Source organism: Grampus griseus, assembly GCF_964374135.1.
Source record: "Grampus griseus genome assembly, chromosome: 12".
Lineage (NCBI taxonomy): Eukaryota > Metazoa > Chordata > Mammalia > Artiodactyla > Delphinidae > Grampus > Grampus griseus.
In genome coordinates, this window is record NC_139006.1 from 68,537,944 (window position 1) to 68,556,520 (window position 18,577).

The 18,577-nt window shown below is 39.8% G+C and overlaps 1 protein-coding gene across 1 annotated transcript in view; it reads left to right on the plus strand.

The window, feature by feature from the left end:
• Positions 1–18,577, plus strand: part of DCC (DCC netrin 1 receptor) — a gene marked incomplete at both ends in the record, with an annotated part of 1,164,115 nt that overhangs the window by 1,066,165 nt on the left and 79,373 nt on the right. Inside the window, 2 exons of the mRNA XM_082668331.1 lie at positions 5,571–5,733; positions 15,735–15,961. Coding sequence (XP_082524457.1) covers positions 5,571–5,733; positions 15,735–15,961 — 390 coding nt within the window. The remainder of the gene's footprint in view (positions 1–5,570; positions 5,734–15,734; positions 15,962–18,577) is intronic.

The following is an 18,577-nucleotide window of genomic DNA, read 5'->3' on the forward strand; positions in this document are numbered from 1 at the left end:
TGCTCTCAGTTCCCTTGTAAAGAAACAAGAACTAACTCCTAGCAACACTTCATAATTTAGCTTAAATGTCGCTTCTATAATGAGGCCTTTCATGACCTCCCTCCTCTGTCCATGACCTCGTATCACATCCTCATGTTATACCTTTCTACATGAACTCTACTTTTCTTTAAAACACCAACTATAGTGGTAATGTTATATTTATTTACTTCATGATTTGTTTGATATAAATCTTGTCCAGTGAATTGTAAGCTCCATGAGATCAACAATTATGCCCCCCTCTTTTTTTGGTAGGGAGCAATCAATATGCTAATTTGGAAATTATTCTCAGACTACACAATATACAAGAAGACCATGACATACACATTATTAGGAAATGATGTATATGTGGCCCCATAAATACACTCTAATGGTTTCATAGCCTGGCTGTTTTTCCTTCTCCACCCTTCCAGAAAAATAGCTCAGAAATGGAGCTTTCACAACTCCCTTCTATTGGCTATGCCTTGATCTCAGGTGAGAAGTAACCTGACATTCTGTTCATGTCACAGTGACCCAGATGGGGTCCATGTTTCAGGAATGGAAGACAGAACATTTAATATATAGGAATTGTTTTTCTTCTCTGGTCCAACTAGTTGGGCAAGCCTCTGACTATCTCACACCTGTGTATGTGTCTTATCTCATATTGTCTCTTTTTGCCGACTTGAATCCTCTCATGGCTTTTCCCCCTGCCTCCAGCTTTATTGGAAAATAATTGACTATAACATTGTGTAAGTTTAAGGTGTACAATGAGCTGATTTGATCCACTTAAATAATCCAGAATGGTGACAACCGTAGTTAACACCTCCATCATATCATATAATTACCACTTACCCATAGTTTGATCACAACATCATATCCACAGCACCCAATTGGATCTTATTTATGGAATAATTGAATACATTCTCTGCCATTTCTGTGCTACCTCTCCTGGCATTGCATAGTTCACATTAGCATGTTCAAAATTCTGATATTTGAGGGAAAAAATATGTTTTCCACCTTAATTGACCAAGGAACCTTTTTCCCCCATAATGGTGATTAATATTTCATTTTAGGGAGCACTGGGCTAGATTATCTGTGAGATCTCTTCCAGCTGATTGACTATATAGTACCTTATTTCAGGGTGAAATGCTTTGAAATATTCAATACCATGTGAATGTCTGTTCAAATTCAAAGGCTTGTGAAATTATGAAGACTTATGTTGAGCTGAAAGTGTTCTAATAACAAAACCGTTATCCAAGAACACTGCAATCATGGGAGGGAAGTTAATTTCCCAACTAGAAGCTTTCATTGGATCTGTTTGTCTCCCCAGAACTGAACTTGTCAATCTTATGTTCACATTGTTTACCTGCCTATTGTTATTGTGTAGCTATTAGGGCTCAGCCATTGTGGCAATGAGACCAGGTTCTCAACATGGGAGCCAGGACTCCTGGATTCGATACATGGCTTTGTGTTCTATGTGATACTTAAGCACTCAGAGTACCAGTCTATCCATGAGCCTACTGCAGAATTTTTGAGGGCAAATATGATAAGACACATAAAATATTTTTGAAAGCCTACCAAGTATCATAAAAATTAAAGACCTTATTAGTAGTTACACTAAACCAATTTTCTAATCATTACTAAGACTTTAGACCCAACAGATTATGAAATCTATGTTTGCTTTTATTAAATTTAGTATAAAAAGGATGAAATCATTTGCAGTGATCAGATATCATGAAAATTAAGTTGGATGGAATGCTCATGTGATATTAAAAAAATGTGACTCCCTTCTCCCTGATTTTAATGAAACATATCTAGGTCTTGATGACTCTGACATTGGATACCCACACTCTTAGGCTAACACCAGGAACAGATGAATTAGGATACTGTATTTTTTTTTAATTTGGAAAAATCACATAGAATGAAATGTATTGGGCCGCATCATATCTGTTGAGCACCAACTCTGTGCCAGGGTGTGTGGTCAGTGTGATGCATCCGTTAACTCATGAAATAATCACAGTGCCCCGGAGGAGCTTTGTAAGCCTTTGAATTACACCGTTCAGCTTCTGAAAGGGGGCAAAAGTCACCTTGCCCCTTTTGGAATCAGGCTATCTCCCAGAACTCTTACCTACACAATCTAGATTTGTGAGTTCTAAATTTTTTCCTAATTTAGAGCACTCTTTTAATATATTTAGATATCTGGTTGATCATCATTATTTGCAGGTTCTCTTATTCATGAATTTACCTACTCTCTAAAATTTTATTTGTAACCCCCAAAACCAATAATTATGGTGCTTTTATGATAATCCTGGGACATGTGCAGAGCAGCCAGAAATTTGAGCAGCCCAGTGCTCACAAACTCAGCTGAGCTGGAACAAGGTGGCATTCTGCCTTGATGGTTCAGCTCTCATACCATGGATGTGTCCTTTCGGCACTACATTTAGTACCAATTTTTCACATTTTTGTGGGGTTTTGTTGGTGGTTTCACTGTTTAAAGCTGTCCCTAAATGTGGTGATGAAGTGCTTTCTAGTGTTCCTAAACACTAAAGGCTGATGTGTCTGATGGAGAAAATATGTGTGTTAATTAAGCTTCACTCAGGCATGAATTTATAGCGCTGTTGGCTATGAGTTCAGTGTTAATGAATCAACATTACATATTAAGTAAAGCACCTTTAAACAGAAACCCACATGAAACAAGGCTGTGCTTTGATTGGTTGATAAAAAGGTAGGCTCCCAGGAACATGACACTGTGTTTCCTCTAGAAGCAATACTTTGTATTCCCTAATTTAGTATTTGTGATGTCTTTATAGAACACAACTACTGCAAATAACAAGGATCGACTCCATCTAAAGACACCATTGCACTTGACTTTATTTACTGCCTGTTCAATGTCAGATATTCTGATTAGTCAGCCTTTGAATGGAGATTGGGAAATTAATGAAAGATCTTGAAAACCAAGTTTTAAACTGATGGAGCTTTTATGAAGAAGTCATAAAGGCCTGGAATCAAAGATTTATAATGGGAGCCCTCATGAACCCAACTCTATGAGGCAAATGACATCAATATCTCACTTAATCTAAAGCTCATGGGCTTCCCTGGTGGCGCAGTGGTTGAGAGTCCGCCTGCCGATGCAGGGGACACAGGTTCGTGACCCGGTCCAGGAATATCCCACATGCCGCGGAGCAGCTGGGCCCGTGAGCCATGGCCGCTGAGCCTGCGCGTCCGGAGCCTGTGCTCCGCAACGGGTGAGGCCACAGCAGTGAGAGGCCTGCTTGCCGGAAAAAAAAAAAAAAAAAAAAAAAAAAATTAAAGCTCTGCAGAATCCAGAGTCATTATTTTCTAATTTGGAGCATGACATCTTCCTAGGTGGAAAGAAGAGCAAAAGTTTGAAAAATTCCAATTTACATGGTTTTAAAAAATATTCATACAGTGTTACTGCCGGGTATGACTCAAACTAAGTTTGTCAGAAATGGTGAACTGTTAAATTTAAGTTAAGCTAATAAAATCCATGAGATCCCCAACGGCTTCCATTGTACACTTTCACATAAAAGGTTAATTTATTCCAATCGATTAATTTATTAAGAACAGAAAGGGGATATTGAGATACTACTGTAACATGACTTTTTAAATTGTAAGTAAAACTATGACACAGAAAGTTCTAACCTTTCATTACTTGCCTCATTCCTTTGTAATAAATGAAAAAATTACTTCAAGGAAACCTTATTTCTTTCATTTATAATCAGAATCTTTTAACAGAAAGTGCTGTGTAAACACTTGATGGTTACCCGCCCCTGAGATTCAAGTTATATCGGTAGCACTTAATTTTTTTCCCCAACAATATTGAATCAGCAATAATTTGTTTAAATTTAGATGACTATCTTTTCAAAAAAAAAAACCCAATGATTCTTAGATAACTTGTCAAAAGATAGTGTTTCAATTTTGAGGCAAGTGCTGGGTTATTATATTCGCTTATGCAAACAAGTTAATTTATCTTTCACATTGAATATTATTTCTAAAAAGTTTGTATCAATAGTTTGGAAGTCCACACGAAAAATATCCCAAATGATATGGTAGATTATTAATTTAGGCAACATTTTATTTAATGTTTCAGTAGGATAATGATATTATAAGCAATTACACTGTGTCAGATAGTTGCTGAGATAGTTGCTTTGTCTGTATTTTTTCTAATTCTGACAGTAACTACATATGATAAATATTATGATTTCCATTTTATAGGTAAAGGCACTGAGGTACAAAAGGCCTAAAGATTTTGCTCAAGGGGTATAGAAAGCTAATATGGGTTGTTGAAGAAACTCATTCAAATTTAGATCTAGGTAAACATCCAAATTCATTGCTTTCTGCTACTTTTTAAATTATTTATAAATAAAGCTGTATGCTAATATATACTTTTTAGAATTTGGTAGCTTGTAATAGTAAATATGACATAAATCAGAATATTTCTAATTGATTAATCACTGAGGGTTTAAAGAAAGCTATTTAAAGGGTCATTAGTCATTCTTGCTTACATAAGCAGATGATCATTCTATTTTCGCCTAAATATTGTCTACCATGTGGTACAGTTGCAGCACAGGAAAAATTTATCTTAGGACTTTATGACACTCTTTCCAACCCTGTGGCTGCTTTTAAATGGGATTCATGCACCCTTGACAGGTTGAAAATTAAATGTGCTTTATGGATAGCTTCTTAAAAGGAACGGAAAGTATGAGTGATTGGTGTCAAATAGTTTGTCTTTCACAGCATCAAATAAATAGTATTTTCTCAGCCTTCTCTGACTCTTGTCATACTGGAATTCTTATCGTTCAAAGCGGCATGCTTCCTGCCTTCCCCACTTTCTACTCAATACCATAGCTTAATTATATTTTTCCATTGAGATATAATTCCCATACCATGAATTTACCCTTTCAAAGTGCACAATTCAGTGGTTTTTAGCATATTCACAAGGTTGTGCCACCATCGCCACTATCTAGCTTTAGAATATTTTCATCACCCCAAAGGGAAACCCTCTGCCCATTAGCAGTCTTTCCCCATTCACTTCTCCCCACATCCACTGGCAAACACTAATCTACTTTCTGTCTCAGTAGATTTGCCTATTCTGGATATGTCATAGAAGTAGAATTGTACAATACGTGGCCTTTTGTGTCTGGCTCCTTTCACTTAGTATATCATTTTCAAGGTACATGAATTTTGTAGCATGTATCAATACTTCATTCCTTTTTATGACTGGGTGGTATTCTATTGTATGTATATATCACACTTGTTTATCCATTCATCAGTTGATGGCTTTGGGGGTTTCCCACTTTTGGTGATTCTGAATAACGTTGCTGTGAATATTCCTATGTAAGTTTCCATGGGAACATTGGTTTCATTTATCTTGGGTAGATAATTCGATCTTTCCTCTCCTGTTTCATTGCTTTTTGCCCCAGCTTCAGGAATGCCCAGAACAATAGGAACTCTTTGAATTCTTAACCGAGCTTGATAAGCCATGGCTGTCACATCTCCCTAAACATGATCTTCATTTGCCTGTCTTTTCCCAGAGCCACCCATTGGCCAGATGCACCCCCCACATGGCAGCGTCACTCCTCAGAAGAACAGCAACCTGCTTGTGATTATTGTGGTCACCGTTGGCGTCATCACAGTGCTGGTGGTGGTGATCGTGGCCGTGATTTGCACCCGGCGTTCTTCAGCCCAGCAGAGAAAGTAGGTACAGCTAGTTCTCAAGAGATGAGAAGTCACTGCTTGACCTGACGACCATCTTTTTGAGTTAGATTTTTGACGGCTCTCTTCCTGTGTGCTTCCAGAATTCACTACGTGTTCCTTATCTCCTCTCCAGAGCTGGGCAAAATCTTGCCTTTGTCCATTCCAGGCCCATAACTTAAGAGGGTGAGGGCTAGGCTTGCAGAATTAATAGTAGAATCCACCTGAACACTCACTCTGCATTTCTGTTTGATTTTACTTCTTGAGACCAGATTCTTCCTTTCAAATGAGAGCAGGTATTCCTTAAGTAACACTTAGAGAGTGGACTTCACCATGTCCCTACTTATGGCCCTCTCTCTGCAATTATGTATAAAACATTGGAGATGTGTATTCCTCTAAAAGTATTTACGTATCATGGGCTTCCCTGGTGGCGCAGTGGTTGAGAGTCCTCCTGCCGATGCAGGGGACGTGGGGTCGTGCCCCGGTCCGGGGAGGATCCCACATGCCACGGAGCGGCTGGGCCCGTGAGCCATGGCCGCTGAGCCTGCGCATCCGGAGCCTGTGCTCCACAAAGGGAGAGGCCACAGCAGTGAGAGGCCCGCGTACCGCAAAAAAAAAAAAGAAAAATATTTACGTATCCCTTTTGGCAAGAAGGCCTGAAGGCATTTAATCAATGCTTGCGGCATGAATGACAGTATAGACTACCAAACTCAACGTAATTATAATACTATGGAATGTTTAGTTTAGAGGGAGTAGTTAGGATAGACGAGAGATTCCAGAAATTCAAAATGGTTCATATTTCCTGGCTACGGTGGATTTTCAGAAATTAAAAATTTTGAGGATTTTAAAAATATTTTCATATTGTGCAGCTCTAGGTTATAGCACATGCAGAGAAAGATATATCAAAGTACAAAGTTTGGCATGGAAAAGGGGTTTTAACTGAGCTTATCCCCTCCCAACGATACCCCATAAACAGCATATTAACCTTGTATCAGCCAGTTGTGGGAATCAGCAATAACCTTCTGGTTATTTTCTGCCTCTCTAGCACTTTTCAAATCCAACATGATATGTCTTTTTCAGCTGTGCTATTCTCACTGGATTGGCTACAATAGGCTCTTTCCTTAATTTTTGTTTGTTTTTGGCCTGAGGCATGGTGTTCTGCAAGTCTGAGGCATGGGCCCATAGGTGGCTGGTTTGACAACTGTATACCATACACATTGCTGGAGAAAGATTCTCTAGCAAATAATTTTCCCTCTTCCCCTGGTAATACCTCAGCCTTTCTTTTTTTTAAAAAATGCTGTGATCCTATTTGTTGATTTCTAGCGTATCTTCCAGCATTTTGAAGTAAGGTATTTAGTAACAGGATACAGGAAGATGTACATACTGAAGAAAGTAACATAGGTATAGATGTAGTCTTTGCATTTCATTTATTTAGATGACAGGTCAAATTTTATATCTAGCCGCATTCATTTGACTGGACTGTCTTGAAGCTGATGATAGCTGGTGTGCTGGTCCATTGTTTCCGAACAGAGAACCAGACAGAATGAGATTAACAAGGTGGGTCTCCTGTGTAAGCGTCTGGAAAGTCATAATCGCCCACTGAGCTTCTAGAGTGCTGGGCACTTGGTAAGACTCTGGGGGAAAATCACTGTGATTAAGTCGTTGAACAATCTCTTGGTCCAGCAATCCCAGGAAAGGGCCCTTGTAAACAAAGAATGGTGAAAAATCAAAGCTGCAGGTCTCTGAGGCAGAGCTGAGAAAGATTCACAGAAATGGAAGCACGGAGGACAGCAGTTTCTGGTCTTATTTCATGACAGTTTTAAAAACATGGATGCGTTCACAAAACGAATCGAAATAACTAAACCATCTGTAGTGAGGTGTTTTGTTTTGATGATTTTCCTCATTGTTAGAAGAATGTTTGAGGGTTATATTGACTTGATGAACTGAGCTCCTGGACCTGTGTTGTTTCTCCACAGAGAAAATGCTAGTCTTCTCCATGTGCAAAAGTGGGATGTGGTGCTATTTTGGGAAACTCTCAAATTGTCCTAAATCCCACCCTAAGTACTTTGTTAGAAGCTTGAAGGTTTTATATAGAAAGAGTAGAAGCTGAACCCTGGGCGTCACTTGTTTTTAAAATTAGGGAATGGGGCTTCCCTGGTGGTGCAGTGGTTGGGAGTCCGCCTGCCGATGCGGGGGACACGGGTTCGTGCCCCGGTCCGGGAGGATCCCACATGCCATGGAACGGCTGGGCCCGTGAGCCATGGCCACTGAGCCTGCGCTTCTGGAGCCTGTGCTCCACAACGGGAGAGGCCACAACAGTGAGAGGCCCGCGTACCACAAAAAAAATAAATAAATAAAATAAAATTAGGGAATGATTGAAAGAATAAATCACTCCATGAATGACTGAAAACCCAAAGAAAGTGAATCTATAGCTCATATGCTACTGCCGCTTGGGTTTTTCCTCACCCCACTCCCAAAGTCTCTTAATATTTACTTGGCATATTTTCACAATTTAGCTTCATATATTTTTCTTCAGTAACAGGCCCAATGGCATTCATCCTGATCTCTTTGTTTGTATATGTTAACAGAGAAAAAGGAAAAAAGACAATCTCTCCTTTAAGATATTTCTGAGTTTTAGTTTAGCTTTTCTTGATTTCATTGAGAGGTCCTCCTCCCCCCACAGCACCACCACTGCACTTGTAGAACAAACTAAATAATGCAGATGAAAGCAAAATCAATTCTAATTTGAAACAGAAATAATGTCCATTACAGGGCTCTCAGAAACGGGAGTTTAATGTAATTAATAAGGTGAAGTAGGAGATATCCGTGTGCTTCTTCAATATCTCTTTATTTAGGACGGCTGGAGAGTGTAAATTGTCTATGTGTTTTACTGGGGGACTTGAATTACATCCACATGGATTTGAGACATTTTTGTGTACTATCAGTAATACTTCGTTCAAGTTAGTGTCTACGCGTTTTATTCTGTGATTTATGTAATGAGGTAATGAGCTAGCTTATCTGATTGACTCACATTCTAGTTGGTAAGATTTTCTTTTTGTTATAAAATAACTAACAGAAGTTAGAACCCAAGTTCTAGTTCTGATTCTACCACTTCTTTAATTAAATTAATAGTATTTAATTACACCTAAGGGAAGACCTAGTCTCGGAATACCAGTTTCCTCAAATAAGAAATGGGACTAAATGCTTTTCTGTCAACCCTCACCACTAAGATTCTCCATGGACTACTGCTAAATTACAAAATCACATGGTAGCATTTAGCTTCAAATTCACATGAAATAAAAATAACTGCATTTCTTTTTAACTATTAATTAAAACATTTTGAAGAGACTTCCCTTACACATTCTGAATTAGTGAGATTATAGTAGAATATCATAATATTGAAAATTTGTGTTTTAATAAAGCTTAAATTGATGGGGGATTTTGGTGCTTTTTAACAGAGTAATAATATTTTCCTGGCCAAAATGTAGAATGTGTATTTTGATAAGTTAGAAGGTATCTACAGATACTAAAGAAAAAAATATTTGACACTGAGACTATCCTGGAAATTCTGGACACATGGTTATCACATGAACACATGGGTAGATGGTCAGCAACTTGTCCGAATACATTAAATTTAAATGTGTAAATGAAATTCAAGGTTTACATGGTAAAATCACCAGTTAACTAAGCCTCCTCTTTGATTTGACGTGGACACAGCAAGTTTTAAATATCCACACGCATTCAAATCTTAACAAAAATAATTATCTTCAGTACTGAGTGAGGATCAAATGTTTCAACGCAAATGAAATCTATTGTACTTTACTATAGGTCACTCTCACTATTTTCAAAATTTTAACATTCCATTGGTTTTCAGTATTCACCACACAAGGATTTTAACTGACAACCACTTAAGACATCAATATATCTTAGTTCCATCTCGGAAAAGGCAGGTTCATTTGAGTATCTAGGACATATTTTCTCTGGCTTTCCAATACAAGTTTTTTGTTTCGTTTTTAGTAGCAGTCAGTAGAGTAAAAATAATCAGTATGGATAATTAGGAGGCTGGAAAGCTTTGGGAAAGATTTGGATGGAGGAAAATTAAAAAAAAATAATGACACGTTTTTATCATTCAATTCAAGTGATTTCTATGTGCTTGGTGTGTGATCTACAAAGTAACAAATCTGATGAATGTTAACTCTTGAGCTAAAAACCTTTCTGCAGTTTCCCACTGACTTACTGATAGTTTAAATGTATCTGTTATGACTTGGTCCCCTCTACTTTTTCAGCTTTCCTCCCTGCCATGCCCCAGTGCGTGCTCCCTGCTCCAACAATGCAGAAGCCATGCCTTTTTTCATTCGTTTATTAAACTCCCGCTGTCTCACTGATCTTTGCGTTTCTAGTCCTTAGCATACTTCTTGACACATTTACTATTCCATAAATGTTCACTGAATAAACAAGTGGATACATGTTGTAAAACAATGGGTGATGTTACAGAAAGGAAGTAAAGAGAGTTTGCACCAGTATCGCTGGAGGAAACCAGTGCACACACAGGGAGCATCTGGCCAGCCCAATAAAACAAACAGTGATCAATGCAAGGTGAGTGGTATAGAGAGAGACCAGGGAAATGGTTTAGCTATTCTAAGATTACACAGACCTAAAGTGGTCAGGAAGGTTTCCGAAAGAAAACAGGCTTGAAGGGAATCTTAAAGGGTAAGTAGTTTGTAAGTAAAGAGTACTGTGAAGGCGTTGTGGGCAGAAGCAAGATCAGATAGGTGGATGGATGGATAGATAGATGGATAGATAGATAGATACAGAGATACAGAGATAGATAGATAGATAGATAAAACTAACGAACAAAACCCACCAGAATTTGATTATACTCTGGAAGCTTTGCCATAGTATGAGAAAGAGCAAAGAGAGCCGTGGAAGATTCCTTGCTTTGCCTTTATTCAAGAATACATGGGTGGGAAGAGACACTCCTATCCTGCAGCTATTTTTGGAAGCCAAACAATTACTGGTACCTGTAAGAAAAGGTGTGTGTGGGGGAGGGATAAATGTGACATATTCTACATCGAATAGAAGAAACTAGCTTTATAATAAAAACAAACAAACAAAACCAAATCATTCACTTAAGACAGTGCTTCTCAAAATTTCTGTGCATCAGATTCCTCTCAAGGGCTGTTAAAACACAGATTGCTGGGCCTCATGACCCCCTTCCCCAGTTTCTGATGGGGTGGGGCCTGAGAATGCGCATTTCTAACAGGTTCCCAGGTAATGCCGATGCTACCAGTCCAAGGACCATACTTTAGGGAACATTGCACGGGGTTCACCTACATACAAATTTTTAAGATTCCAAATGGTGAGATAGAGGAACTGCGGACCAAAATGGACAGCAGGGATTATGTCAAGGAACCAGCAGATGGGCAAAAGGTTGGGGTAACAGCTGTTCCTACAGGTTTTAGGACAAATTTCACACAATTTAGTTATGAGCAAATGTCAGTGTTATTACAACCCTGCTGTATGGACCACTGGGCTACTACCAGCAGGGGAAGGAGGCCTCTCCAAGGCCAAAGCTTTTTCTCTTGATAAGAGACATTATACAAAGCAGAAGTGGTTAGATGGTCTTTCATAGAATATATACAGAAAGGAAATAAAGTCTGCTAGAGATCTTTAGATTTTTTTTTTATTTGTATTGGGGTATAGTTGATTTACAATGTTGTGTTAGTATCTGCTGTACAGCAAGGTGAATCAGTTCTGCATATATCCAGTCTGTTTTAGATTCTCTTCCCATATAGGTCATTACAGAGTATTGAATTGAGTGTTTGCAAAGCAGAAATAGTGTCACAGATGTAAAAAACAAACTTATGGTTACAAACGGGGAGGGGGATAAATTGGGATTGACATATACACACTACTATATATAAAATAGACAACTAATAAGGACCTACTGTATAGCACAGAGAACTCTACTCAATACTCTGTATTGACCTATATGGGAAAAGAATCTAAAAAAATGGGGATATTTAGATTCTTGATGACTGTCAGCTAGGTAGATAAGCAGCTTCTCAGAAGAGGTCTTGATCTGATTAAAATCCATCAGAAAAATGCCTATGAATTTCATCAGGAATAATAATTTCTTTCCAGATGGAAGTTGTAAATCATAACATACTAAAAAGGTTCTGCCTCAATCAGGTTTAGAACTTTTTTTTAATACAATACACCTGGGGATGCTTGTTACTGAGGTCATGGGGACTGGTGAATGAATGAATGAATAAGGCATGAATGTAAGCAAGGGAAACCGGAATTCATCATTTCCTTCTAGTTTCACAAATTATTTGACAAACTTCTTTACCATAAGCTATGTAAATATTGAGTTCTCATGGACGTTCTGACGATCTTGTCCTGGATTTGGGAACTGCTGTGTCTCTGTATGCAGTCATGTAGGCACCAGGGTTTAAGTTATTTCGCATTTTGATCTGTTAGAAAGAAAGATAATGGGGTGAAATCTCCAAGTTTGAAGATGACATTAAGTTCTTCTAAGTGACCAGAGATGGATTACATAAAGAGCTACAGACTCATTTCCTGTGGGCAGGTGAAGTGTAAGGAAATGAATTCAGGGAATAAATGGTTAGCAAGAGAGTTATTATCTTAAACACAAGAAAATGATCTAGGGGTTAATGATCTAGGGGTTATTACCATTGTCTAGAGTCAGTGTGAGCCTGCTGCCAGGAATTCAGCAAAGTGCAGGTACTTGTTGAGAAAATAGTAGAGCAGAAACCCCAGCATTATTTCTCCACTCAACTACTAAACAGATATGAAGTCTGAGGTTCTTTGTTTCTCTCCTCATCAGTATGCTTCAGGAAAGACAAGGAAAAAGAATGTTAAGAAAAATTCAACAAATCACACTACCGAACATTTATTAATTGCCTAATATGTACAGAGCATCTTATCTGGTAATGGGGACACCAAAGCCATTCTCAGTGGCCCTGCACAGGTTACAGAGTCTCCACTGAGAGTAGTTTATTTGAACCATTTAGCTAACGTGAAAGCAGTTATCCTCATAAACCATTCATTGCAAGTGAGAAAGAGGTACTTCTCTGGGCTTCTACCCAAGGTTAGATTTTAACTGTCTAAATTCTGCCTTATGAAGACACATTATTGTTTTAAAAGAAGCAGAAGCTGCAAGTGGAGATTTTAAAAATTATAAAACTGTAGAGCAGAGGTTGAAAACCATTTCTGAAAAGGGCCCAATAGTAAATATTTTCGGCTTTGTGGGCCAAGTGGTCTTTGTTGCAACTCCTCAACAATGCAACGCGAAAACGAATGAGCTGGGCAAGATTCCAGTAAAACTTCCTTTACAGAAATTGGCATTGGAGGCCCCAGCCCCATGGAGCTGCCTGAGCAGAGCGGCTGTAGGCAGTGCTGTGTGGGCAGAACCTGGTGTTGACGGGAACCATTTTCATCGTCTTGTTGGTGACCGTAGTCCTTATGGCATTTTTTTTTTTTTTTTTTTTGGAGCAAATGGATCACTATTTCTCACAAGCACTTTACATTAACTTGGATTCTTTCTAAATTTTTATCCAAAACAGTGTAACAAAATAGTAGGTAAGAGTTCATACCAAAAAACCCCTTCCATCCCACCTTTTACAAACTGCAATCCCTTATGGCATTTTGTGTCTACAAGCCCATTCGGCACCAGTGACAGCAGAGCAAGCAAGTCCTCCACAAGCATTTGGGAACAGAATAAGTTCTGTTACACATGGGTTAGTGGAGAAGTTGGAATCAGAACTTTAGTGCTTGGAAATCATCTTTGGTCTGGAAAGTTGGTAAATGCTGAATGATTTAGAAAAAAACATCTAGCCATTATCTTATCCTAACCCTGTAATGCAAGTATTTGGCCACGGAGTCTGCTTCTCAGTGTTTCCTTTTATATTTGTATTTGTGGCTGTACTTGTTAAAAGTAAGACCTGAAGCTCCAAGGTTCAGTGTAAAGATGGAGTGCTCATGAGAAAGAAAGCGTAACTTGGTGAGTGGTGTAAAAACCACACTGGAAAGGACTAATCATTAATGGTTCAAAATATTAAGACGAGGCAGACCTAACATGTAGACATTCGCTACTTTGTAATTGATCACAATGGGTTAAGAATCACAAATGTTTTTAATTATCCCAAGTCGGCCTAGATACTCCATTTGCAAAGCAGCGTCAGCTGTGGGGGACGTAGGCCGCCATTCCTTGCGCTGCTCAGAGCTCTGTGCTCAGATGCCCGCACTGAAGTCGGGGTCACACCAGGTAGGCCTTTGGCCATGGGCACCCTCGGGCTGGGAGGCTCTGGGGGGAGCTGGGAGGCTCTGGGGGTGACTGGAAGTGTTAGCAGTTGGCCTGGCTGAAAAAGAACTCGTCCCGCTCAAACACGTTGATCTCCTTGTCCTGCGCTTAAGTCTTCCCAGCCCGTGGCCTAGACGTCAGGGCAGCTTTTCCCATCTGGAATCTTTTCAGCCCTGGGTAGGGAGGGTGCAATAGAATTGCATGTTCACCATATAAGGCCGAGTGGCGGGTGGGTGTGTCATTTAATTTCAGCTTTGAAAATGCTGCTTTTCCTTTGCACTGTTAGTGAACTGGATTTTCCCCCCATGGAAAGGATACTTTTGTGCTTACTTTTTGTGTTTATTTTATTTTAAAGGTGCTAGGCTTAACTTTGTTATTAAATTAAAATGCTTGTCTCGTTTGTGCTCCATTCAAGCAAAGCACTGATATATATATGTGTAGTTTTTTTTTGCGGTACGTGGGCCTCTCACTGTTGTGGCCTCTCCCGTTGCGGAGCACAGGCTCCGGACGCGCAGGCTCAGCGGCCATGGCTCACGGACCTAGCCACTCCACGGCATGTGGGATCTTCCCGGACCGGGGCAGGAACCCGTGTCCCCTGCATAGGCAGGCGGACTTTCAGCCACTGCGCCACCAGGGAAGCCTCTGTATACATTTTTTTTTAACAACCCACACTTAATGTGAAATAACTGATGTGGGTTACTGTAACTGTTTGACCTAAGGATTTTGCTTGTAACCCTAGCATTGCGGCACTGAAACGTTCACTGTTCTGTGCTTTTGAGCAAAATATCAATTAAAACAAAAGTAAAATCTTAAAAAAGAAAACAACAGCAACAACAACCAAAAAAACACACACAAATAAGCAGTGGAGGATTTGGCCTTCAGGCCATAGTTAACTGACCCCTGCTGTAGAGAACGGCCAACAGGAACATCGTGCTTTTGACTCAGCATGCAGGGAACATTGGAACCTCACTAGCCCCAAGAGGATACTGCTGCTGAAAAATAACTTAACGATTGCTAAATTCTTATCGAGGAAAATAAGAGACATTTGAAGCACACTTCCAACATGACTTCTCTTTTCAAAGGATGGATCTTACTGTGTTTGAATCCAGACACTTAGTGACTCCAAGACGACAGTATTTTATTCTCCTAAGAATGCACTCATGCAGCTTTTTGTCTTCAAACAGCCAGCTTCCCAATTGCACATGAAATTGGACAGCTGAGCTCTAGACTCTCTTCTAAGCCCCAATCTTGGCGGTTGGCACAAATCCTGGCCTTTTTATTTCTATTTGCCCTTTTGAAGCAACTCTGTCATTTATCTCCTAAACAGATGTTGCAGTCGGGTACCTTATGCCTAGCTCCAAAGATTGGCATACGGTTCCATCTGACCCATTGTCACCTTGTGCTCAAATCTACAGCAGGAGAAGCTGGAGTAAGGTGCTCTCTGGCAGGCAGCCGGGGCCCTGGGGATCCAGCACCGCATCTCCCGTAACGTGGTGAAGCTCCAGGGGAGACGAGGAAAGGCAGCCAAGACAAGTCTGCCGATTCCTGGATTTCACAAGTTTTCTCCTGGGAGTGCTTTTGTTTCCTTCCCTGCTTCTAACTTGAATTGACTGAGAAAAAAAGAGGAAGGGCCATTGAATAAAGGCACTCACATTTGCCTTCTAATTTTGTTCCGTAGGAAACGGGCCACCCACAGTGTTGGCAAAAGGAAGGGCAGCCAGAAAGACCTCCGGCCCCCTGATCTTTGGATCCATCATGAAGAAATGGAGATGAAAAATATTGAGAAGCCATCAGGCACTGACCCTGCAGGAAGGGACTCCCCCATCCAGAGTTGCCAAGACCTCACGCCAGTCAGTCACAGCCAGTCAGAGACCCATCTGGGGAGCAAAAGCACGTCTCATTCAGGTAACTTTCGTCTCTCTGGCATCAGGAAAAACATCCCACTCGGAGCCCCACAGAGGAGCTCTTGACTCCCTCTTTTGTGGATATACCCTTTCCACTAATTTGCACATCATTTACCAACAGTTAAAATAATCTGATGTACATTTGGTTGATTAACTAGGTTTACTTTCTATTCCATCATCGCGTTGACTGCCTTTTATAACTGTAATGCTTCTTGAAACTTCTAAGCAGTAAGAGGTGATGCCGTTGGGACATACTGAAATGTGAAGGCTAAATGAACTGATTGCTTTTTGTTAGAGCTTGAACAAAAGTTTTGTCAAGGCAAACTTTGAAGCTATTTTAGTTCTCTGTGTCTGTGAAAAGTTGATTTTAAATTTGCTGTCAATTCCTTGCTTTAAAAAAATCACTTCAGGGACACCTGAAGTCTGAAAACATCAACTATTCTGTTACTTTGCCCTGATTACGGTGGAGATGAACTGTCATCCCCATGCAATCACATTATATGATCACTAGCCTAGTCTAATGGAGTCTCTGAAGGCTCTGTTGCTGTACGAAGTGATCTGATGGAAAAAAGCCTGCTGTTTAATGATTTGGTGCAGAACAATCCATGTCTAGGAATAACTGAGAAATCCAGAAAGTGGTTGTAAGATATTTCAGTTTATGTGGGTCCTTAGAGTTTCAAAATGCTTATGGGGAGTTGAATAATCAACCCAATACTCTCATCAAAAAATCTCTTGGTCTACTCATGATGTTTGTTTATAGAATGAGTAGCTGTTTTAAACCAAATTAAATATTTTAATTGTTTGAATGTGTAACTGGTTGATTAGACTTTCTTGCAGAGTTGTTTAAACAAGGACTTTACCAATTTTCGATCATGAGTTGCGTATTCCTTTTCTAGACCTTAAATAATATCTCAAGCAGTGTCCCTAACTTTTGTCACTTTCAATTATTAAACTATAATCCAGTTCCATTAAAAATTATAATATGAGATTTAAATTAAAGATTCTTTTCCCCTTATGGCCAGTCAGGCTTCTGGTTCTGAGCACTGGGGGTCACAATTTGTTTTTTTCAAATCCTCCAGCACCTTGGAGGAAAATGGAGTGGTAGGGTGGGACAGCAGGAGGGAGGAGCATATTCTGTTTCAGAAACACCTTTACCCATTCTTCCTACCTATCTGCTCTTTCTGGTTTTGTGTGGGGACGGAGAGGGAAAGTAAAGGAAAAATGGGAGGAGAAAGGCAAGGTGGAAGGGAAGAAAGCACAGTTTGAAGTTCTTCACTCACTTTCTGGGCACATGGGCTGTCCTCATGTGGCATCCAAATTCTCAGTGTCTTATGAAATACAAGTATGAAGTCTTTATGAGACCCTGTGGGATGCCTTCTCTGGCCAATTCCATAACCTGAGATATCAAGTCAGGACTTAACGCTCTCCCACCAGGAGCAGCTCTACCTGTCAGCCTCACTGGTCCTCCTGTGGGTCATCCGCACTTACGTGAATTGCAACAAGAGGGCTCAAGCCTGGTCAACTTTCCAAGTACCCACTTGACCCAGAGGAAGCTCCTGTATCTTTGACAGGTCAAATGATGAGAGAGCTTGTAATCCACACTGTTCCTCTCTCAGCCTTGCTTTCTTCAATTACCTCTTCCTCTGTTCAAATAGACACAGTGTAGGCCAGCAAGCCTGCTGCCTGAATAAGCTTCTACCCAGAGAATGAATGAAAGCTTCTTTTGCAGGAACCTCAACAGTCTATAGGTGTTCATTCTTGTAGCTTTGTTCCATACTGGACATCAGGAGGCGAGAAGCACCTCTGCCTCTCACTGGAGGAAATGAAATTGTCTCTCAGCCCTCAGAAGCTTTCGCTAATGATTTCTAGGATTCCTCCTTATTGATTTTTCCCCTTATCATTCATATGCTCAGATGACATTTGGGGTCAGCAAGACAAGTTTTGTTGTCTCTTACTAAGTCTTGAGAAAAGTTTAACTCCAGATAATGGCTGTTTTCTTCAGAATGAGAGGATACTTGTGCCTATTTGTCTTTAATTTGAGGACCTACTTGCCAACTCTATAATAACAGGGAAAGTAGCACTCAAAATCCTGTTTGTTAAACTTGACAATACATGAAGTATTCTCTGTGCTGTTGTCGTTAAAAGGACAAAACTCTGATTGGAAGAATTTATATTGTTAAAATGGCCATACTACCCAACATAATCTACAAATTTAATGCAATCCCTGTCAAAATGTCCATGACAGCTTTCACAGAACTAGAACAAATAATCCTAAAATTTATATGGAACCACAAAAGACCCTGAATTGTCAAAACGATCTTGAGAAAAAGGAACAAAGCTGAAGGTATCAGGCTCCCTGACTTCAGACTATACTACAAAGCTACAGCAATAAAAACAGCATGGTACTGGCACAAAAACAGACACATAGGTCAGTGCAACAGAATAAAGAGCCCAGAAATAAACCCACACACCTATGGTCAATTAATCTATGACAAAAGAGGCAAGAATATACAGTGGAGAAGGGACAGTCTCTTCAATAAATGGTCCTGGGAAAACTTTACAGCTACATGTAAAATAATGAAATTACATTTCCTCGCACCGTGTACAAGAATAAATG